Source organism: Protopterus annectens, chromosome 13.part0 (genome assembly GCF_019279795.1).
Source record: "Protopterus annectens isolate FY-2018-M chromosome 13.part0, PAN1.0, whole genome shotgun sequence".
Classification (NCBI taxonomy): domain Eukaryota; kingdom Metazoa; phylum Chordata; order Ceratodontiformes; family Protopteridae; genus Protopterus; species Protopterus annectens.
The window spans coordinates 584790487-584814704 of NC_056747.1; the positions used below are offsets into that span (position 1 = coordinate 584790487).

The 24218-nt window shown below is 38.2% G+C and overlaps 1 protein-coding gene across 1 annotated transcript in view; it reads left to right on the plus strand.

The window, feature by feature from the left end:
* The window catches only part of KIAA0753 (KIAA0753 ortholog), a 1485993-nt gene that overhangs the window by 655654 nt on the left and 806121 nt on the right, over positions 1 to 24218 (plus strand). The window contains exon 9 of the mRNA XM_044054254.1: positions 10259 to 10413. Coding sequence (XP_043910189.1) covers positions 10259 to 10413 — 155 coding nt within the window. The remainder of the gene's footprint in view (positions 1 to 10258; positions 10414 to 24218) is intronic.

A 24218-nucleotide genomic window follows, 5' to 3' on the forward strand; every position in this document is an offset into this window, starting at 1 on the left:
TAACTAAGCACACCTTACACTGTGGTTTTGATGCCCTAGAAGCATCTTGCAGGGCAGCATCCACTGGTTCTGTCCTTAGAAGGCATGCTTGGCTTAAAGAACAGCCCTTGCCAGACCATGTCAAATCCAAATTATTGGATGCACCCTTGCACAAAGGCAACTTATTTGGCACTAAGGCAGAGGAGGTATTAAAAAAGATGGAAGAAAAAGCAAAAATCTATGCAGACAGTTAAGGATTTCCTGCAGGTTCAGTAGGCATTGCCCCTCCAAGCACTGGTCCTTTCCTGCCCCCTCCAGGTCAGTTCAGCCCAGATTTTGGGGAAGCAGACCCCCCCCCCTGACAACAGCCACAGGGAATGCACCTCCAAACCAGTGGGCAGAGGCCAAAAAGCAAGTCCTTTTCCTGCTCTCTTTGAGGGCAATAGAGCACATTCCTGCAGAACAAATAGGCCAAGGTTTTTACTCCAGGCTCTTCCTGGTACCCAGAAAAGAGAGCACCTGGTGCCCCATCCTCAGTATATACATTCTAAACATTTTCCTGGTGATACCAAAATTCAAAATGCTCACCCTCCAGTAACTACTACCTATGCTCTCCAAGGATGCTTGGTTAGCCACCATAGACCTAAAAGAGGTCGACCTTCGCATCCCAATCGGGGAATCATGCAGGAAATATCTATGTTTCAAAGCAGGATCTCTGCACTTCCCTTTGGCTTATCTACTGCTCCCAGAGGTTTTACAAAATGTCTGGCTCCCGCCATTGCTTTTTGCAGACAAAGAAATATTCAAATTTACCCATACTTAGACGACTGCCTAATTCAGGCAGACAATCAGGAAAAGCTGCTCATGCACCTGGCTTTTATAAAGGCCCTACTGACCTCCCTAGGCTACACTATCAATGAAAAGAAATCCAAACTAGTACCTACCCAAAAATGTATATTCCTGGGAGCAAGCTTGGACACAGCATCCCAGATGGCATTCCTTACTCCAGAAAAGCAAACTTATCTGACAGCTTATTTCTCTTAACTAGCCACCAGACCCCAGTTATCCACAAGGAAAATCCTGCAAGCTCTGGGGTTCATGGCATCTTGCATTCTACTCATTCCATATGCCAGACTGCATATGAGGAAACTTCAGTGGTACCTAAAAAGCCTTTGGTGTCAACACTCTCAAGACCTGGAAACTCTTATGCCTTGCCTAAGGAAATATTTTCTATGGTGGGCAGCAGCATGCAACCACAACAAGGGACTACCCTTCTCACCACCCCATGCCACCCAGACCCTCACCACAGACGCATCAGACTGTGCTTGGGGTGTGCACCTAGACGGCAGATTCATGCAGAGCCATTGGAGCCCACATCAGTTACATCTGCACATCAACCAAAAAGAGATGTTAGCTGTTCAGCACTCATTGGCAGCTTTCAGGCCCCTTCTCTCCCCAGGGTTTTAATGATCAAAACAGACAACAACACTGTGAATGTAGTATATCAACAAGCAGGGAAGGACTCAGTCCTACCCTCTATGCAGGCTCACCAGGCTCACCATGACCCTTTGGCACACAGCCTCAGCCATGCAACTACACCTGTTAGCACAATTACTGCCAGGCTCTCTAAACTCTCTGGTAGACACCTTAAGCAGAAACCTTCTGGACCCACACGAGTGGCAGCTAGACCAAAGAACCTTCACCCTGATAACTCAGAAATGGGACACCCCGAAGGTCGACCTCTTTGCTTCCCACTCCAACTATCAGCTCAGCAAGTTCTGCACCAGGAAGCCTCACTGCATGACCTGGAAATTGGATGCCCTCTCCTTCCAGTGGATCAACTTCTCGGTCTATGCTTTTCCCCTCCACTACCTCTCATTTCCGGGGTACTGCTCAAAATAAGGGAGGAAAACCCAAGGACAATTCTAATTGCTCCAGACTGGCCTTGCCAGCACTGGTACCCCCTGCTGAACAGCCTGTCCCTTCTGCCACCATGGCATCTCCTTCAGATCATAACCCTCCTGACCCAGAGGGAAGGAGAATTCATGCATCCCCAATTGCAGACGCTCAATTTGGCAGCTTGGCTTATTCCATGATCACTGAACAAGCTGCCAATCTCAGTAAACAGGTTCTAAATGTTATACGTGAGGCCAGATGCTCTAGCACTAGAAAGTCTTATGCTGACAAATGGAAAAGATTCTGCACCTGGATCCAGGATAAGGGAGCTGATACGGCACAGCCTTCCCTACCTTTCATCCTGGATTACCTAGCTGACCTACTACACAGTGGTCTCTCCTTTTCTTCAATTAAAATTCATGCCTCTGCAATCTCTGCTCATTTCAACACTGAGCAAACACCTTTCTCACACCCTGTTATCAAACAGTTCATAAGAGGGGCTAGCAACTTGAGGCCACCCAGAAGAGCACCTACCCCAGCTTGGGATCTAAACTTTGTGTTGGAAAAGCTCACCCTACCCACCTTTGAACCAGCAGCTTCATCAGAGTACTTTCTCTCCTGGAAGACAGCCCTGCTTCTGGCCATTACTTCAGCCAGAAGAGTATCCAAGCTACAAGCACTCATGGCTGTAGAGCCCTTCATCATCTTCCTTGCTGACAGGGTGTCCCTTAGGAGTAACCCATCTTCATGCCAAAAGTAGTGTCCAGTGTGGCTTTCAACCAATCCATTTATTTGCCCACCTTTTTCTCTAACCCACAAAACAAGGGAGAACGGATACTACACTCTCTAGATGTGCACAGACAGCTCAGATTCTATCTAGACAGGACTAAATCATTCAGAAAGACTGATCAATTGTTAGTCAGCTTTGCTGCAGGAGCAGAGGGCAAAGCCATATCCAAGCAAACCATTTCCAAATGGATAGCACACTGCATCCATTTCTGCTACAAGAAACACTGGAAACCTCCCCCTAATGGGGCCAGGACTCACTCTACCAGAGCAGCCTCCACCTCTGCAGCTTTCCTCAGAGGAGTCCCCACCAAGGACATCCTGGAGGCTGCAACATGGACATCTGTTCACACCTTCACCAAGCATTACCACCTGCCTATCTTCTCCAAATCCAGGGCAGGCTTTGCCACTGCAGTCTTGCAGGGCATCCTGGCCAACCCCTAGTCTTCTTGACTGCCTCCACCCTTTTCCTCTGCTTTGGGAATCAACCCAAATGTGAAGACTGCAACAGTGAAACATGAAGAACATAGTACAGTTGTGTACACTTACCATAAATGTAGATGTTAGAGTGTATTCACTGTTGCAGTCCTGGTTTCCCTCCCTCCATCCCCCTTTTCTCTCTCTCTCCTTACAAGGAACCCTTTAGTATTTACTTTCTACTAGTGGGGTGCTTCCACCATATACTGGCTCCCACTTGGGGGCTCCTGACAGTTGGGGCAAGAAAAACTGATGTAATGGCATCGGCTGCCTTACTTTATATTACTGACGACCTGATGTCAGTCATGAAACAACAGCAACAGTCGCAGAAATACTAAGCCTCTGGTATTTAGGCTGAGGGCTACCCTGGCAGGGATAACCCAAATGTGATGACTGCAACTGTGAATACACTCGAACATCTACATTTATGGCAAGTGTACACAACTGTACTATTTAGGTCTTCCTTTGAACAACTGTAGTTAGGGGTGTGTCCCATGAGGATGACCACCAGAGAATTTGCTTGGTGCTCTGTCCTCTTAGTTGAGAGGGATGGACTTCCTAACCTCAGATATTAAAGGTATGTACTTACCATAACATTAGCTCTTATTAGAGGGTCCAGTTTTGTCACCATACCCACCTTTCTTCTTATTATTAACCTTTTTTTAGTATAAGGGTGGGCAAACTAGATCTGAAGAGACTATGAGAGGGGCATTGCGGGTAGGACTTAGCTGAGAGTTTTTGGCTGGCGCAAGCTTGGTAACGGCCGTGTCCATTCAGAGGACGGAACCAAAGTCCTATCAGTAATGAATGAATGAAGATCTACAACACAGATGGAATGTTATGGTAAGACATAACTTCTTTTTATTTCAGGTTTCTGGTTACTGAGGTAATCAGGAAGAATGAATGTGGGGGAGATTTAGGAAATGCTACAGAAACGTATGAAACTAGGTGGATAGTCAGGCTGAGGGCGGATACAGGCAAAGGGTTAAATGACAGGGTTCCCTTAAAGCCAATTCTTAAAACTAGGGCCCTTTTTAAATTATTTGAATGACATTTAATATATTTAATTGAAGTATTCATAGGCAGGTTTTAGATGAAAGAATTTGATGTCTCTTTGATCAATATTAATTGCAGTTGTAACAATGTTACTAGGGTGTTTTTAAATGTACCTTATGACTGGCTATTCATTTGTTTTTAATTTTGATTGGTGAAGCTTTTGTAATAGATTGCTCTATATATATATATATATATATATATATATATATATATATATATGAAAGATTTTATATATGTTTTTATGTCTTAAGAAGCAGTTTATCACTGTGAAAGAGTTAACATTTATTAAAAGTTTTTGGTTTGAGAAGTTTATTTGCGTGCTTGACTTTCTCGGCATTGTTTGGTTCACAGGATGTGTGTTTGGACATTGATTTGTGTACCGTGTGAACCTTTTATTCGTGTTGCTACTTTTGGTGTGTGGATACTGTTATTTTGTCTGTGGTGGTTTGGAACAATGGCTGAGGGTGGTATTAGTGAAATTGAGATAGAATACAATCCCCAGAGCCATTGAGTTACCTCTGAATCTTTAACCGAGAAGCTTTCAAATTTTTTGAGGAGAAGGGACAACTCTCTATTTTTGGATGATGTATATGGTGAATGAGAGCAAAAGAATATTACAGGTATAGACTACAGGTCACTGTTGAATAATGGACACAAGCGTGAGAGTGAGATATTTGAATGGAAGAAGTTGTAAGCCCAGCTGTACCACTTTGAAGCTTGTCTTAAGTACTGGGTAGTGCCTCGTGGACTAAGGATCCTTAAGATGTCAACGTACAGGGATTGGCATCCACAATTATTGTCTATATGGCAAAGTTTGAACTTGGACCTTAGTTTTAATTATATACAGCTCCTAATAGAGATTTATTAACCTGAGGAAATGTTAGTGGAAAAGGTGATGAAATGGCAAGAACAACTGTATAATATCTTTCCCCATGACATAGTTGATAAGAAACTGAATACCATCTTAGATTCAGCATTTTTATTTGAAGAAAGGTTGCTTCATCAGAAATTCAACAAACTTGAAATAGACAGGAAGGACTTTGTAGAAGGGCATGTTTTTCTTTGGCCTAGCATGAATTATGAGGAACCAGGAACTGCTTCAGAGGTGGATGGTGAAGTGAACAGAACAGAGAAAAGTATGACTGAGCCCAATAATTCTGTAGTTCAGATATCTTTATCTCCACATCATGTTTCTACTACTGGAAGCATTGACTGTATGGAAGACTCTGAGATAAATTCAGGAGCCAGAAGAAAAACTAATGCACTCCCGACAGTAGAGGTCACTGGTGTCTCAGTTTTACAACAGGATTCTAAATTGCGGAAAGGGATAGAGATGTCTTGGAAGCAAGATGAAGTTCGTGATTTGGAGAAGAACACAGGCAATGGGGAACAGGTTTTTCAAATGTTTCTCATTTCACTGAATGGAACAGCTAAACAAAATACTTACGTAAACAGAGAGCACTTGAGCAGCAGAGGTCGGGTGGAAAGAAAAATCCAACACGAACCTCTGAATACCCGGACACTGAAGAGAATGTGGCAGGGCAAGGACGGTTTAATATGGAATATTTCTTCCAAGTATTTGACTGATGATGGTGTTATTTGCTTAGTAAAGGACTTGCATTTACACCTGCACAATCAGCTGAGGTTACTTGACTGTATTATTGATTTAAAAATATTTGCGAGAAATGTAATGTTAAAAATGCTGTTTAGAGACCATGGCTTGGGTAGTGAAAAAGTGTTTAGAAAACCAAGCACATTTTTACTGGCTAATCATCCTGTTATAGATGTTTTCTTGAAGTTGTGTGAGAGTGATATACATACTGTTCTACAAACACATGGTAGCAATAAGAAGTTTAATAGCTTGGGAAGGGAAGAATATGACGCCTTGAGAAGATTGCAGGTTGATGAAACCATTGTTGTTAGACCTGCTGATAAGGGAGGTCCTATTATCATGGATCAGGACTATTATTTTATTAAAATGAAAGAAATGTTAAATGATGTGAATGTATGTAAAAGGATTGTAATGAAGTTCAAAGAATGATATCTACGCACGAGTGTCTTCTTAGTAGGGACATTAATTTGGATTTATATAATTATTTTATTGTTGATTCGCCTTTAATTCCTGTTATACAAAGGCTCCCAAAAATCCATAAGGTCCCATATCCCCATCCTTCAGACCTACTGTTTCAGGTTTCCAGTGATGCACCGAGCCCCTTTTAGTTTTTATAGAACAACATCTTAGGCTTGTCCTTAATAAGAATCAGTACATTTTGAAAGATTTTGCATGATCTGTATAACTTTGCCTGAATGGAAGGACAGAAAGAAATGTTTCTAATAGTTACATTAGATGTACAGTCATTATTTATGGTCATACTTAATATAGAAACCATAGAGATGCTTAGGCAATATCTAATGAAAGGTGTTTTTTATGACCGCACATTTATTGGCCTGTTGTGTTGACTGATGGAGATGGTTCTAGAGAACAATATATTTTTATTTGGTTATGAAATATATTTAAAAAAAGATGGTGTGCCATTTCAAGTGTGAACATTATGCTAATCTAGTCATGACCACATGGGAGGCACAGATTATACTAGAACAGTCAAGATGGAAACAAGTAGTTTGTTTTATAGATACTTTGCTGATGACCTGTTCCTCGTATGGAGAGGAACAGAGGCTCACTTAGCATTATTTTTTCATGTAATTAACACCAGTACACCTTTCCTTAGGTTTGAATTGAATAAATCTTATAATGAGATAAATTATTTGGATATTAAGATCTTTAGGAAATCAAACAGTATAAATACTAGAGTATATAGGAAGGAATGCGTTATTACACAGATTGAGCCTGCATCCTAATCATATATTTAAAAATTTAATAAGGGGGCAAGGTATTAGAGTTTCAAGACTGAATGTAGAGGATGTTGATTTTATTAATGAGTTAGACTTCCTGAGAACTAGATTTTAAACTAGATTTAAGAGAGGGGATATAATGATGCAACTTCCATGAGTATATTGAATGAAATACCTAGTTTGAGGTTGACTTCAGCCAAACTATATTTTTCTAACAGGAATACTACATCTGAGGTGAGAAGGGGCTGTAATGGGCAAGTAGTATATATTCCTATTTACTATTCTAGTAAAGTTAATCTGATAACAGGGGTAATCAAGAAACGTTGACCTGTTTTAATAAATGATCCTGATATAAAGAACATAGGTGAAAAACCTAATTTTATATTTAAGAATAGGAAGTCCATTAAATGATTATTATGTTATCCTAAGGACAAGATCACTAATCCAACTCTGGATCTTGTTTATGGTACTTTCCCTGCAATAAATGTAATTATTGTAAATATATTGATACCTCAGGGAGATTTTTACACCCAGATGCTGGACGATTTTACACATTCAAAGTTCAAGGCCCGAGGAAAAAAGCTCCACAAATGACAGAGTTAGTATAGGCAAAAACATGAGATTGTGAAAGTATACAACAGGTTGAACATAATTATAAAGGGACAGTGCAGTATTACAAAATACATCATGTGCTGTACTAGCTTTAACTTAAAGTACAGGGGTCTAATAGTAATAGTGTAACATAGAGTCAGCAACATCATACAAAAAGTGCAGGAATCTAATAGCAATGGCAGTGTGTAACACAGAGCAAGCAACATCAGTTCAACATCATTTATACATTTACAATATGCAGATCAATGTACATTTAAGATATAGTGACGATGTTCCAGACAAGTGAAAAGGCAAGAAAGGAGTTTTAGTGTGATATGTTAGAGCATAAAGAGACAGCATGATTGTTATGAATTGGGGTTGGAGCAAGGACATATCCATGAGTTAGATAGTTCTTAAGGGACTTTTTGAAACTTAAAGAAGAACTGATAGTTTTGATTTCTAAAGGTAAGGAATTCCATGTTTTGGCTATGAAGTTTCAGTAGAGAGATTCCCCAGCTGTGTTATTGGCTTTGTATATCTTTAGTAGTGCTTTGTTGATGGAGCGCAGTTCACTATTTGTCTTAAAGGGTAGCTAGAAGTTTTGAAGGGAATGTTTTTTTTCTGGGTATTTGAGGATTTGATGGGCCATGGTCAGCTGATTATATGCTTAGAGACTACAGAGCTGTCTTTGGGCTATACAACAATGAGATCTGTAAGTTGAATTTGTGGCAAAATTGGCAATTTTGTTGTAGCAGGACTCAAGTTTGTGTAATTCGGATTGTTTTAGGTTAATTAGAATTGGGAAAGCATAGAGGAGGGTGGAGATGAGATGAGTTCTTGCAATAGTGGATACAAAAATCTATTTTTAGCATTTTTGCAGGGGGCAAGCCCCCCTGTACCCCCACACCCCCGCTAATTAAATATACCAACTCAGAGATTGCACTACATTGTGGAAAAGGGTAACTTTTTCCTGTTCCATGCTGCACCTCAGTCTCCATTCACAATGTTCAAAGTTTAAAAGCTTCAATCATATGGTCCCGACCATATGACTTTCGAAGTTCTGAAACTTCATTAATGTGATAGGGACCCTTATATAATCATATATATCACAGACTACTCACTTGTCCTGCACCTATCAGGACGTTTCTCAAATACATAATTCAGGACACTCTCTTTCTACACATAACTCTGTAGATAGATTCACTAGTTTCCCAGTTCCTATTTGCAGGGACTCTATAGCTATTAAGAAAGTGTTTTATAATAACTGGGATATTCTTACCTCCAGCCAGGAGGCTGACAACAAATTAGGGTTAGGTCCTGTTTTTACACATTAAAAATTTAAATCTTTACATTCTCTATTTGAAAATAGAGACACTCAATTTATTGTTACACCCCCTGTCATTCACAGTAATAAAGGGATGTTTGCTTGTGGAAAATGCATTGCCTGTAAGAATATTCTAACAGGTGCCTCATATACTTTTAAACATAATTTTAAAATACAGTATACTACATATTTTGACTGCAATTCAGACAATGTTGTTTATGCAGCTATCTGCACATTGTGTTCAGCATTTTATATTGGTAAAACAATATGCAAGCTGTCTACAAGAATCAAGGAGCATTTTGCAGCTTATAAGAAAATGTGATTTTAGTAATGCCCTAGCTAAACACTGTCATATATGTTCTTTGTCTACAGGATTCAAATTCATTGTGCTTGATTATGTTCATATGTTTTTTGGGGATAGAAATACTTTATTGGAGGTTAAAGAATTAAGATGGCAACTAAGGTTAAATGCTAATGCCCCACCTGGTCTAAATGAAAGTTTAAACATTAAATGTTTTTTGAAATGGCACAACTAACAACACTTTTACTAGTAGTAGGCTTTGTTTACATTTGAACAGGGTTCTTATTACATTATACATGATACAGTTGGTGGAATGTCTTGCTTCAACAGGGTTCTTATTACATTATTCATGAGTTATATTTCCTAATTGGTCTACAGTATGACTTGTCATTTTACCATTACTTTGGTTATATATACAGGATTCTATTGTAATTGTATATTATTCTGAAGAAGTTCAACATATTAAATTGGATGAAAGCGCTAATTACTGGCTCTCTGTGTTTTTTCGACATTGCTATTGGATAATTCTGATTTTTACGAAGTTTTTTGGATATAGTTTCAGTTCTTTGTTGGATTTTAAAGAGTTTTTTCTGTGTGTGTGTGTGTGTGTGATATATATATATATATATATATATATATATATATGTGTGTGTGTGTGTGTGTGTGTGTGTATATATATATATATATATATATATATATATATATATACTTTCCAGTTCTGAGTCTGGTTTTGTCATTGATAATGTTAACATGCAGCTTTTGAATTAGACTGAATTACTTATTAATTTTGATCAGTGCATCCAGTGATCAGTAATAAATGGTTAACAATGCAGTTTACTGCCCTGAGATGTGATGGCCTAGACACTTGAGTATGTTCTGTTGTGATGTCTACCCATCTGTTCATAATTATAGTGTGTCAGGAGTTAAGAAAAATTATGCTTGCAACAGTAAGTTAGATCCCTGAATTTTAATATGAACTCTTTTTTTGTTTGAAGGGATTTCGTCAACCACACGACGAAAGGACTTTACAGTCCCACTTTCAGCAGGCTACAGTTGCTTCTAAGTTAAAGCAAAATCAGCTATTTACTAAGGAGAGCAGTATACCCTGGGTGCCGCCTAATCCCACTTCTCCACCAGCATCTCCCAAACGGTATGTTGCATGCTGCATTGTAAGGTAAATATTTTTCCTTCTTGGCTACAACCAGATCATCACATTGTGAAAGGAAGTATTTTTCTTCTCTTAGATGTATGCAGTTTCTGCATTATAATGTTACAAACAAAAGAGCATTTGAAATTTTCTTTTGATTTGTTCTGAAATCTCCTTGTTCAAACCTCTTAAAATGACAGCTATTTTGTCTTTGGAGTTTTGACAGGTTTTCTCTCCTATTGATAGTTCATTTGTACTGCTATTACTACTTTGAGTGTTATTCTGAACATAATTTAGCTTAGAATAAAACAGCTTAGCATCTCAAAAGTTGTTTACAAAGAATATCTATGAAAATACTGCAGGAGTGTAACTTGTTAATTTCCCTCTACTTTTAGCCATTTGCAGTCCTTCACTGTCTGTGAACTTCATTTAATGCAAATATTTCTATGCATCAATGGTCTGTATACTTATTTAACTTATGAGCAACTATGCCAGGTATAACATGATGATATGTTGTAGCTTCATTTTATCTGTTCTCTTTCACAAGCGGGTGTGACAACTTAGATCTAGCTTTTTGGTTCTGTAATTGTGGCAAACAATATCTTTTAGAAATGGTTTGAGACAGTTGGCAGCACAGTTGATCTTTTTTTTCTATACTTTTCACATTAAGGGCATATCATAACATTTGAGTTATTTCACCTTATGTTGCATGTCCCGGGGCAAAAACTGCAAATATCAGTTACTTTTTTCTTTGTATAGATGAATTGCAGACTGTTACTAGTGCGCACTGATGTAGATATGCACGGTCTTCCTTCTTTATCTCGTGTTGTGTATGTTCTTTTCATGCCTCAGTATTTCAAGTGTTGCACATCTACTCTCTCGCAATAAATTCTGATTATGTAGTGGATTTTATTTTTATTTCTCATTTTGATCAATAACTTGCACAAGTAATATAAACAATATCAAAATCTGTAAGTGAACATGGTTGACAAGTGCTCCGTAAATAGTTTTTTGTTTGGGTCGTGATGACTATGTTGAAGATTGAACACCCAAAAAAACAAATACAAGACACAAACATCCAGAGATGAAGTACTGAATTCTTTTCTAATTAAAAATGAATTGGCTCCTCCCTTACCAAATAATGTCACTTACTACTGCTTTACCTCAGATCTCATTTGCCACTCCAATGGTTCGGATATGAATCACACACTGTTTAGTTGAGGGACAGCTCTTTTGGTGATATTTTTAAGAAAGGATAGATCTTTCTTCCTGTAACTATTCCATCCTTGCTGGTTACCTGTATTCCTCCCTTCACCCTTGCAGTTTTTCTTTAGTTAGCTTGGTTTTCTACTTATTTCATATTTCTACCTCCCCCATACCCTTTTTTGTTAGGGTAGTGTTATAGTTACCACTGTTGGTAACTCTTTTCTTCTGCTTTTTTCTCCCTTTATTAAAAAAAAAAAAAAAAATCTTTTATATTTTGTCCGCCTTCTCTTATTTACCATCACAGACAAGCCAAACGGTTTTAAGAAATGCACTTCTTGTGGGCACAAGATAACCAATTCTGATGGCCACAGGGACTACATTTATTGTTTAGGCCTTAGTCACGTGGATTTCCCCTGTAAGATATGTGTGGGGTTTATTACCAGGTCCATTAGTGATAGAAGAAGTAAGCTAGTTTTTAATGGCCTTCTTCCTGCTTCAACTACTTCTTCCTCTGCTTTGGCATTAGGGACTCAAACCCCCTCAAAAGATAAGATCTTCAGAGCCAAGGGAGAAGAGGAAATGCTCTCCTTCTCACTCTCTGAAATCCACTCCAATATTAGAGCCACCGGCCAAACTTGATAAACGTTTTCATCCGAGTTCCTCAGATCCTACTCCTACTACTACTAAGCCACCTCAACCCTGGAGCCCTCAGTTCTCTCCAGAGCCGATTTCTCCATGGTTCTGATCACATTTTTTCAAGAAACTCCTCAGAGGTTGTTTCACCCTCCTTCCACCTCTTCATCCATCAGGTCCACCTGAAGTCTTTCCAAAGCTGATGTGGATAGGATGATGAGGAAATTTCTCAGGGCTCATATTCTGATGGGGTTTTACAGTCTCCATCTACCACTGGATGGATGAGCCTTTAACCACTTTCTCATCCCATTGTCTCTTCTTTGTCGATCTGACCAGCAACTTTTGGAGCTGTTGGATCCAGAGCCCCAAGATTCGAGATGTTGGATCCAATGGTAGCTTCATCTTTGACTCCATCCATATCTCTGACTTATGTGGCACCAACCCCATTGAGCAGGATGAGTCTCCAACCATATCTCTGAATTATTAGGCACCAACCCCATTGAGCAGGTGAGTCTCTGAGCAAAATCGTTAGCACTGGATCTGGGGATGCAGGGTGTCTTTATTTCCGATATAGTCTAGGATCCATTGCTTCCCCTAGGAGCTTTAGCGCTGGACAACTCGGGTCTGACTCCTCCCTCAGAGCAGCGGTCCAGGCAGGGCTGGGGCTGGGGCTTCCCAGGAGTCGGTGTTCCTAGAAACATTCAGGTCCAGCCCAGCTACATCCTGGGTTTACCCCCTCAGTGGATGACTTAATAGACCTTGTCTCCCATCAGGCTTGGAAGGAACCAGATACCGTAGAACCTATTCCCTGTTGCCTGGGCAAGATCCTGGCTCCACCAAAGGACAGACCCTTTTGGAGTAAGGGAATTCCCATACACGCCATGGTTGTTGTGGCAGCCACCAGAAAGGAGCTAGCTGAACAGAGCTCCTCTGTCCATCCCCCTAACAGAGAGTCTAGTGCTTTGGACAGGTTTGCAAAGCACATCTGTGCATCAGTGACCTTTTCATTATGGTCGCTTAATTATTTGTCACATTTTACCAGATTACAGAGAGACTTAATTAAGGAACTCTGTAATTCTACCCCTGGGTCCAGTGTTAGCAGAGGAACAAAAGTTTTTTTCCTTGCAACTGGCCACCCTCCAGTCCATTTTGAAAGTGTCCATGAGGTTAATCTCTAATGAAACTGAAGGTTCCTCATGGGCTGCGGATTCAGGCATAGCCATCAGGAGACATGCTTGGATGCCTTTGTGTGATTTCACGGAACCCTTCAAGTCTTCTTTCATCAATGGTTCCTTTGATGGATCTGCCTTGTTTGAGTCCAGTGTTAAAGACGCACTTTCCTGAATTGAACAAGATGGAAAGACCATATCTGCCATGGGAATCCACAAATTATTATAGAAAGAAACTGTATTTATTTTAAAATTTGACACCCTTATACCAAGGGGGTTAGACACGGATATTAACTGGAAATGTTTGCTTTAAATTTTTTAATTATAGAATTTTAATTGTTTCACCAATTGTTTAATTAATCAATTAGTAGTATATATATATATATATATATATATATATATATATATATATATATATATGTATGTATATATATAGGGGAATGTTTTATTATGAATTTGTACTCTTTGAAGGCTGTTTTGGCTGAGCGTTAAGTGCAATAAATCGTTTCTTTGGATCTGATTCCAGTGTTGCTTTTTATACATTTGCCTTTCCATTTGTGTGGTTTTTGTGTTCTCTTATGGCTTCGGATCCTAATATGAACATTCCTCATGTTTTTCGTGAAGATGGCAATTTGTCTGCATCCACATCGGGTATTTCTGCTTCTCAGAAGTCTATGGCTGGATATATACTGCATGGGTCTACTTCTTTTGTCAACTCGACTCAACCTAATGGTGTTGGGCATGTTAATTTATCTAACAACGGCTTGTCTATGTCAAGTAGTTTTACTTCTAAATATGTGGAAGAAAGGCTACAGAGACATAACCATCCTTTTGCCAGTATTGGCAGTAGAAATATTGTCTCTCTTCCACAGGAAGACCAAGATAATCTCGATGTATTTGAAAAGTTGATTTACAGAGAGACCCATTGTCATTTTAACTTGTTGAGCTTAATTAGATACTCGGAGCTAGATATTGCTCCAGAGGATTACGAGCATTCAGAAGCCCATACACACCATTTGATTCTACAGATTCTGTAGATGTAGCGTTTAAAGACAGATGGTTAGCTGCAGCGCACAAATGTGCAATGGATTGGGTCAACATTTTAATAGAACGAGAGCAACTTTTACATAAAAAAACGTAAACATTAACTTAACACCATGCATACTGAGACTTTGAATAAAATTGGTGCTTCTAAGGTTGGTGAGGTGTTCACCAGCATGAAAGACAAACTAAATACTTTTGAAAATGAGCAAGTCTTCTTTAAATTAAATAAAATTGAGAGACTTGTGTACTTATAGGAGTGGGCGTGCCTTTTTATGGACAACTAAGAAACATAAATCTTCCAGTGCCAATAATAAGTCGGGAACAACAAAAAAACAACTGTCTGTTTCTTTTGCCTGTTCGGATGGTTTGGGGCATACTACAGACTCTGACATAGGTCTTGGATCATTTTCTCCACTGCCCCCCAGCATTAGAACCGGAACTCCATCAATAGTGTTTTCGGAATGACGGAGAAGACGCTAAAAGGGGAAGCAAGAAGAGAGCATCTGGTTCCTATCCTATAACGTATGAAGGACAATATACACAATATAAAAGAGGGAGATGGAACTGATTATATTTTTCAACATAGTGGCTCCAATGTTGTTAATTTATCAAGTTGTCCACTTACTGACGCACAAAATTCTGTATTAAATCTTGGATTAAAAATTGTTCCTACCGTTAGACCAGCATTTCATATAGTAAGACGAGAAATATTTAGGTTTGTCAGAAAATTGCATCTTAGGTGTTTTTTTGCTGAACAATTGAATACACAACATGAACATACTAATACTGACACTGACAGCAATGAAGATAGTTTTTATTCTTGTGCTTCTGATATTTCTGATGTGGATACTTCACCGAATGCATATATGTTATTTGATACTAGCACGGTACCTTGTATAAGCAAATTCATTCCCCCTTATGTGAATAATACTGTTCGTTGTTTTTCAGAAATGCTTTGTTTCTCTATAGAAGAACTTATACAACAGTATAAAAGTACACCTAATCAACAATTCAGTATGACTAAAAATGAATGGCTTGCTCTTAAATATCTGATGGCCAGACAGGATCTTATTATTAAGCCTTCATTATAGTCAATATTTGGACATGTGCATGCAGCATTTGAATGATAATACAACATATGAAGTATGTGATATGACCATGTATACTAAAGCTATGAAAAACTTTGTTGTATTATTATAAAAGGGATGTTGTTTTGGTTATTTCACCACGAAAAATATTGATACCAAATTTAATATAGATGAATGTAGCTTAGCCACTTTCTGTTGTCTTCCAAAATTGCATAAAAATAATGTGAAACCTCCAGGAAGACCAATAGTTTCTGTAGCTAATTATTTTCTACATAATGTGGGTCTTATTATACATCATTTTTTATTACCCTATGTGGAGAAACTGGGTTCCTATATTCGGGACTCATTTGATTTTTTAGAGAAAATTTCAAATATAAAATGGACTTCTGATATGTTTTGGATATCTATAGGTGTTTGTAGTTTGTATACTAGTTTGTAGTTTGTATACTAAGATCAAACATGAAGATGGCATAAATGCATTACAATATTTTTTGAAAGATAGTCCTATGTCTCATTACATCATGGAATTCGTGCATTTTTGCTTATTAGAAAATTTTTTCAGTTTTAATAATGTCATATATCATCAATTGTGGGGTACAGCTATGGGGGTAGCATTTGCCCCCATGTACGCAAATTTATTTACGTCCATGTTTGAATTTGATTATATATATAAAATAAATTTGTGGAACAACATGTTTTATTTTATTTTCTATACGTAGATGATTTGATTTTTGTTTGCGGGGGAGTGGGCTAGATCAAGTCCCATATTTTTTATTTCAGTTGAATGATAATATCTACGATATCAAATCTGATGGGTTACAGTGTGGTGTTGAAATTGATTTTTTAGATATACACCTTACTGGCATGATAGATGGTCCCATTAAAACTACTGTTCACCGTAAGTTTGATGATATTAATCAATATTTACATGGTACAAGTTGCCATCCTGAACATACTATAAAAGCCTTACCGTATGGGGAAATAATTAGACTTTCCAGGCTTTGTAATAATACTTTAGATTTACAAACACAAATAAATCAAACTTTATCCATGTTCTTACACAGGGGCTATAGTGAAGTTATGATTAAGGATGCTATAAATAAAGTTATTGGTATCAATATGAATAAATATGTTCATGGACAGGTTGGAATTATCTAAAGACAGCAACCTAAGAAAGGTAAAAAAATGTTTTTTGTCACTACATATAATAGGTTGAGTGACAAAATTTGGCAAATAGTGAAACTTCATTGGAAATTTTTACTAAGATATGAAACTTTGAATACTATAATTCATGATATGCCCCATGTGGCTTATAAAAGAGGGCAGAATTTATGTGATAAGTTGGTGAGATCCTATTTTGTTTTACCTATTATGGATGTTCCTGTGTCTTTAAATAACAGAGGTACTAGACCTTGCAACCATTGTAACATATGTTGCAATGTAGTTCCTAGTTTTTGTAGAATAAATGGGAAACAATTTGTTACAAATTACATTTTCCATTGTGAAACAGAAGGTGTAGTGTACTGTCTGAGGTGTCCCTGCAACCTATTTTATATTGGTAAAACCAAGCAAAATTTTAAAACAAGGTTGCAGGAACATATTAGAGATATTAAAAAACAGAAAGAGAAAAGTCCTATAGCAATGCATTTTTTGCATAAACATCACTGTGATCATACCTTGTTAGAGGCAACAATTTTAGAACAAGTATTTGTTAGACTGGGGGATGAAAGACTAATTAAAAACAAATTATTATACAAAGAAACTGTGTTTATTTTTAAATTTGACACCCTTATACCAAGGGGTTAAACACGGAAATTAACTGGAAATGTTTGCTTTGAATTTTTCAATTATATAATTTTAATTGTTTCACTAATTGTTTAATTAATCAACTAGTAGTGAATTTATATATATATATATATATATATATATATATATATATATATATATATATATATTTATAGGCAAATGTTTTATTATGAATTTGTACACTTTGAAGGCTGTTTTGGCCGAGGCGCTAAGTGCAATAAATCGTTTCTTTGGATCTGATTCCAGTGTTGCTTTTTAATGACACACTTTCCTGAATTGAACAAAACAGAAAGACCATATCTGCCATGGGAATCCATTTTTTCTACCCCGCAAAGATCCTTATCCAGCAATCCACCCGGTGGGAAAAAGATATGGTTCCAAAAATCCTAATGTACTTTTCAGGATTCATGAGAAGAAATTTCTCCCAGAGGCAGAGGGGGAAATAATAACAGAAGACACTGTCCTTGAAGCACAGGGGGTCTGCAAAACCAAGGGTTCTGAGATTCCTTTTCAGATATGCCCTTTCAGTGCTGCCGAAGGATTGCTCAACTGTTCTTCTCTGGAGGCAGTCAGGGATGCTTGTCTTTGCACCCAGACACCTGGACATCCATCACAAAAGTTTCTTAGGTGCAAAGAATCATATCCAAAGGTTATTTAATTCCCTTTTTACAAAGTCTACCAGCCCAACAAAAACTTCTCCCAGTGTACTAGCCAATCAGAAGGTGTTAGCAGCTCTAGAAATGCAAAAGTTGCTGGAAAAAGAGTCATCCAAGAGGTCCCACTAGACCAAAGAGGATTTGGAGTTTACACAAGGTTCTTTTAAGTACCAGAAAAAACAAGGGACCAGAGACCAGTTCTAGATCTCAGTCAACTGAATCAGTTTGTAAAGAACTCCAAGTTCTTGATGGTCATGGTACAGATCATTCTCCCTCTTATGCAGAAGGATGACTGGATGTGCTCCATAGACCTTCAGGATGAGTTTTGCCACATCAGAATGAACAAACGTCCTTGCAGGTACTTGCACTTTTCGCTGGGAGTCAGTCATTACTAGTTCAGAGCCCTGCCCTTTGGTCTCACCACAGCCCCCATGGTGTTCACCAAGTGTACGGCAGTGGTAGCAGCTCATCTTAGACTGCTCGGATTCAGAACATTTCCTTATTTGGATGACTGGCTCCTTACCACTCCAACCAAGTATTTACTAGAGGAAACCAGGGATTACTTACTCTTTTTGTGTCAGTACCTGGCGATCACAGTCAATTACGCTTAGACTCATCTTCAGCCAGTTCAAGTCTTGGACTTCATAGGAGCTCACCTGTACACTATCAATCAGTAGGCCATTCTACCACAAAACAGAATCCATAATTTGAGAATTCATGTCAGTCAGATCTTATCGCATTCTCCTCTTCTGGCAAAACTAGTACTCTAGGCCTTAGGTTCAATGGCTGCAGAGATTACTGTACTATCCACTGCTTACTTTCACATGCAAATTCTCCAGGGAACTATGGTAGTACAAATGTCGATTCTTCAACATCCACTAACTCATTCTATAAGCTTTCCCAGGTTTGCAAGGATTCCCTTCTTTGGTGGATCCAGTCCAGTGATGTTAGTTGGGAACACACCTTTATCCTTCCTACCCCAAAGGCCATGCTGACCATGGATACCTCCCATTTGGGGTGGGGAGACATTTCTTGGGCTGGACTGTTCAAGGCATGTGGTCCCCAGAAGAGACCAATCTGCATATAAATGTCTTAGAGATTAGAGTGGTCCTTTTAGCATTACAGGCATTTCAGAACTCTCTTCTTCTAGGGGCAATTGCTATCCAGACAGACAATATGTCAGTGGTATGAGACAGACAATATGTCAGTGATATGGTACATCAACAAACAGGCAGGGACCAGGTCTTATCCACTTTGCTTTGAAGCAGTGAGAGTCTGGCAATGGGCAATCTCTTCCAGCCCCTTTCTAGTAGCAATGCACATACCAGGGAAATTCATTGTTCTGGTAGACAAGCTCAGCAGAACTATTCTGATGCCCCATAAATGGTCTCTCAATCATGCAGTGGCGGAAAGAATCTTCCACAGATGGGATCATCCTTGCTGCACTCACTTTTCCTCACCCCTCAGCAACATAGTGCAGCAGGTTTTTTGCCCTAATTCCTCCTCAGCGGGAGTCACTGAGGGATGCTCTAGTCCACATTTGGCCCTCCAGTCTCCTACATGTTTACCCTCCCTTACCTCTAATCCCCAAATTTCTTCAGAAAGTACCTTGAAGAGAAAGGTTACCTCATTGCCCCTTTCTGGCCTCAGCAAGTTTTGTTTCCCTTCCTGTGGTCTCACCTTTTATGTCCTCCTTAGACACTGGACCCCAGTCCAGATCTGGTATCTCATCCTTCAGGGATGGCTCACCCAGACATTCCAGGCCTCAAGCTGACTGCATGGTTTCAACAATTCCGTTGATGGCTAGGCAGTCCAGGCTTTCTTTTCCACTTCACCAAATATTAATATCTTCCCAGAAACCTGCAACCAGGAAACTATACAAGTGTAAATGGAGAAGATTCTCCATGTGGGCACAACAGAAACAATTAGATCCCTTTACTGTTCCCATTCATGCTGTTTTGGATTTTCTGGCATATATTTTTCAAGGAGGTGCTAGGCTTTCCACCATAAAAGTTCAGCTAGCAGCCATCTCTAATTATCACACTGGAGAATATGCTTCTCCTCTAACTTTTCAACCAGGCTATGTAAAACATTCCTTAAAGGCACTTTTCTACTTAGACCTCTGATTAAAGATCGTAGTCCACCTTGGGATGTCACAGTTGTATTATAAAGCTTGGCTCAGTCTCTATTTGAGCCTTCAGCTAAATCTGACCTTGGATTTCTTTCTTAGAAAACAATCTTCCTTGTGGCTATTATTTCCGCCAAGTGAGTTTCTGAACTCCCAAGTACTCTCTTCAAAACTGCCTGATTTGATTTTCCATAAATATAGTCACTTTACATACTAATCCATCTTTCCTACCAACGATTTCTTCTGAAATTAACATCAGTCAGGTCATAAATTTGCCAGTTTTCTTTTCAAAGGTTTCAAGAAAGGACAATACATGCTTCACCTTTTGGATGTACATAGCTTTATTTTTATCTCCATAGAATGAAGGATTTCCAGAAAACTGACCATTTCTGTTCCCCCTAACTAATTGAGAAGGTCTGTTTGTAATCCTAGCTAAATGGATTTCAGATTGTATTTATGTTTATTCCATGAAAGGTTTACCTTTGACAAGATGCTCCAAAGCTCACTCTACTATATCTGTGGCCATATCTGCCACTTTCTGAGTCAGAGCTTCCATTCATGATATTTGTGCTGCAGCCACTTGGTCCACTGCTCATTCTTTTATTGCTCATTACAAGTTGAATATCATCTCCAGAAACAGGGCTGCCTTTATTTCTGTGGTACTCAGGAAAATCTTTCCACGAGGCCACCCAGGGTTCATTGCTGGGGACTCTGTCCTGTCTGTTGAAGAATGAATGAAAATAATAGCATCAGATATAAAAGTTATGTACTCACCATAACTATGCATCTTTGTTGTCCATTTTCATTCTTCCTCAACTCCCCTCCCTCCAACCCTTTCACCTTCTCTTTGTGAGTGACCTGATGATTTTTGTGTTTTGGAACCACTGTTTTTGTTTGAAACCCTAAGCTAGTCTTTCTGTTATACACCTTCTGCTTGGGTAGATTATAGTGACAACAAACTCTATCTGAGATAAAGTAGTAGCAAGGAGCATTATGGGACAGGGAGGAGCTCGAGAGTCCCATCCAGTCTGGAAGAAAAGTAGCCGAATCAGGTCGGAGGTAGGATTTGATACTCATCCATTGAGGAAGTATGAAAATGGATAACACAGATGCATAGTTATGGTGAGTATATAACTTTTATTTATCAACCATGTGATGGATAAGGCCAATCTGTAACCAAATGGGATAGGTAATTTTGAGCACAAAATGGGAAATTGGCTAGGCTTAAATTGGTCCTTAAGGGCAGTTAACCTATTGCATACCTATGAAGAGGGTGAGTACATTGGAAATGAATCAGTGTCTGGCTTTGAGAGATGGAGATCAGCAGAGAAAAGAACAGTAATTCGTAAATTCATGAATAAATCTGGGATTACAAAGTATTAATTACATTTTTGAAATATGACTTAACAAGAAAAGTTGGAAATATCAGATTTTTTTTTACTTTGTTAATCTTGTAGGGGAATTCATAGTATATGCCCTAATTCATGTCATTAATGTCTGGAAGAAGATTTAGGAGAGGGGAAGAGGAAGGCAAGCATTAACTGTAAGCAAAACGAAATTTTATTTTTAGCAATATTTTTATAGTACATGGCATGTACTGCATGCTGTAAAGTAAAGTTTTTTCAGTTAATTGTATGTATAATAGGGATATTAAACTAAATGGATGACCCTATTTTTTTCCTTTTTCTTTCTTTCTACTTATATTTTAAGAGATGTAGGCACTGCGGTATAAAAAGAGAGGAAAGCCTGGACAAAAGAGCATGATACAAGTAAAACTGATAAGCTCTTTCTTGATTTTGCATAGGGAAATAACTAGATTAAGGCCTTTGCCTTGAATGAATAACAAGTTTCCAGCTATACATAAATGTTTATAGTGCAGTATGTGTAGTGAAATGCAACTGTGTTTCTGGTTCTCATGTTTCTGTGGAGGCAATCTGATAAGGGTACAATAAAAACAGAATACTTCTTTCATTCAGTGGCTTGGGGGTAATATTTTCTGATAGCATTCAATATGCTTTCTTCATTTGGGAGAGGAATTAAGATAAGACAAAAACAGACAGCAAACTAGTGGAAGTAGAAACTCAGGCTGATGTGTCCTAGCATAGATAATCTTCATTATAGGTTAATTCAAGCCTTTGAGTGTGGTGGTCAGTCTGGGACAATTGTTCCTATTAAGACGGTTACACTTCATTATTTGAAGATATATATAGTTTTGTGTTAGCATTAGGTTTTGGGGTGTTATGGAGGTGTTTTAGTTTTTTCATTAAAACAAAGTTTTGTAAAATGTGACATAGGTTCATATGGATATGTCAAGAAACAACTGTATAAGAGATCAACCTGCCAAACAGTGTATGCATGTAACACAAAAACTGAAAGTAGAAATTTAAAAAAAACTCTTATACATAAGGCGTTATTATTCTCACCTCTTATCATATTGACACTTTCCATGTTATCTTTAAATGTCAGTGGTATCACAGACATATACAAAAAAGAGAAGTGAATTATATCAAAAAATGTAGAGTGCAAATAACTGTGCCACAGGAGACACATTTGGAAAGGATTGAGCATATGAATTTGATAAAGAAAGGATTTCAGGATGGTTATTCAGCAGAATATCTGGGACAAAGAAAAATGGGAGTATGGGAGGAGTCCAGTAGTGATAGAAGAGGGGGGAGCAGACAATAGTGTTAGATTGTAGTAATACGGGGCTACTGGCAAGGGAGGAGGAGGATTACACTGGCATGTATGTATATTTCACCTAAAACTGCTTCATTTGAGCTTAAGAAAATTCTGGGAGAAATAATCAGCTTTCTGCAGGGAATATTACTTATAGGTGGGTACTAGAATTTAATTTGCAAGAGTGAGATTGTATCTGGGAAGCCTAGAAGGAAAAATTTAACAAAAATGGGTTGATTTTTAAGAATTTTATGAACATATTTGATCTTGAACATGTGAATTATAGTAGTAGGAGTTCAGAGACATTTTACATATTATTCCCTAAGGGACAAAAGAATGGGCTATGCTAGACAGACGTTATATTTTACAAGAACATATGTATTTAATTGCAAGTTTTGAAATGCATCCAATAACTATTTCAGAACACGTGCCAGTAATAATTAAAATAAAAATGCAGGTAATGAAATAAAAATGAGACACTGGCTCTTCCCACCCATCTGTTAAAAAAGAGAGGAATTTAAGGAATTGGTGGTGGACGTTATTTGAGTTATTAAAGAAGATAGAAACTTCTAGAAATATAACTAGGACTGGAATAAAATTAAAGTGAAATTTAAAAATAAGATGGAAATAAAAGAAAAATTTGATATGGTTAAGAAGTAACAAATTATTTAGTGGGATTTACAAAGATTAGAGTATTAGAGAGTAGGGGGAATCTTTCAGAACAAGAAGAGGTGCTATTGCAGGGTGCTAACTGAAAATAAGAGACTATCTCAACAAAATGGATGAGCCTAGAGATATTGCTGTTAAACAGCTGTTTTTTGATAACACCAAAGTACAACTTCTAGCACAAAGGCTCAGGCAACAGAAATAATGTGTTGTTATCAAGCTTAGGAAGCCTATATAAAGGAAAATAACCAGAGATCCTGTAGAGGTATTAGAAATATTTTGGAATTTTTTTGAAAATTAGTATAAAGCAGAGGTGTGTGGATTCAAGAAAAAAAAGTACAAATGGAAATGTTATGGAAGAATTAAATATGCCAAGGTTAGAGATAGATGAGGTTCTATTTTAAAAGGCTAGTAGGAGGTGAGATAAAAATGGTGATGGATAACCAGTCTACAGGAAAGTCCCCAGGAATAGATGGTACTGTGGTGGAAGTTTGGAAGCTAGGAGAGAAGAGTGATAAAAGATCTGGAAGATTTTGTTTAACAGTATTTTAAAAGGAGGAGAAGCACCAACATCCTGGAAGAAAGTAGTGATAGCTGTAATACTCATGTATAGTAACGTCCCATCAGATCCAGCTTCATATAGGCCTATTTCAATTCTAAACCATGATTGTAAAATCTATATGCCTATAATGGCTAAAGGAATGGCAATGATGATGCCAAAATTGATATGTATGTG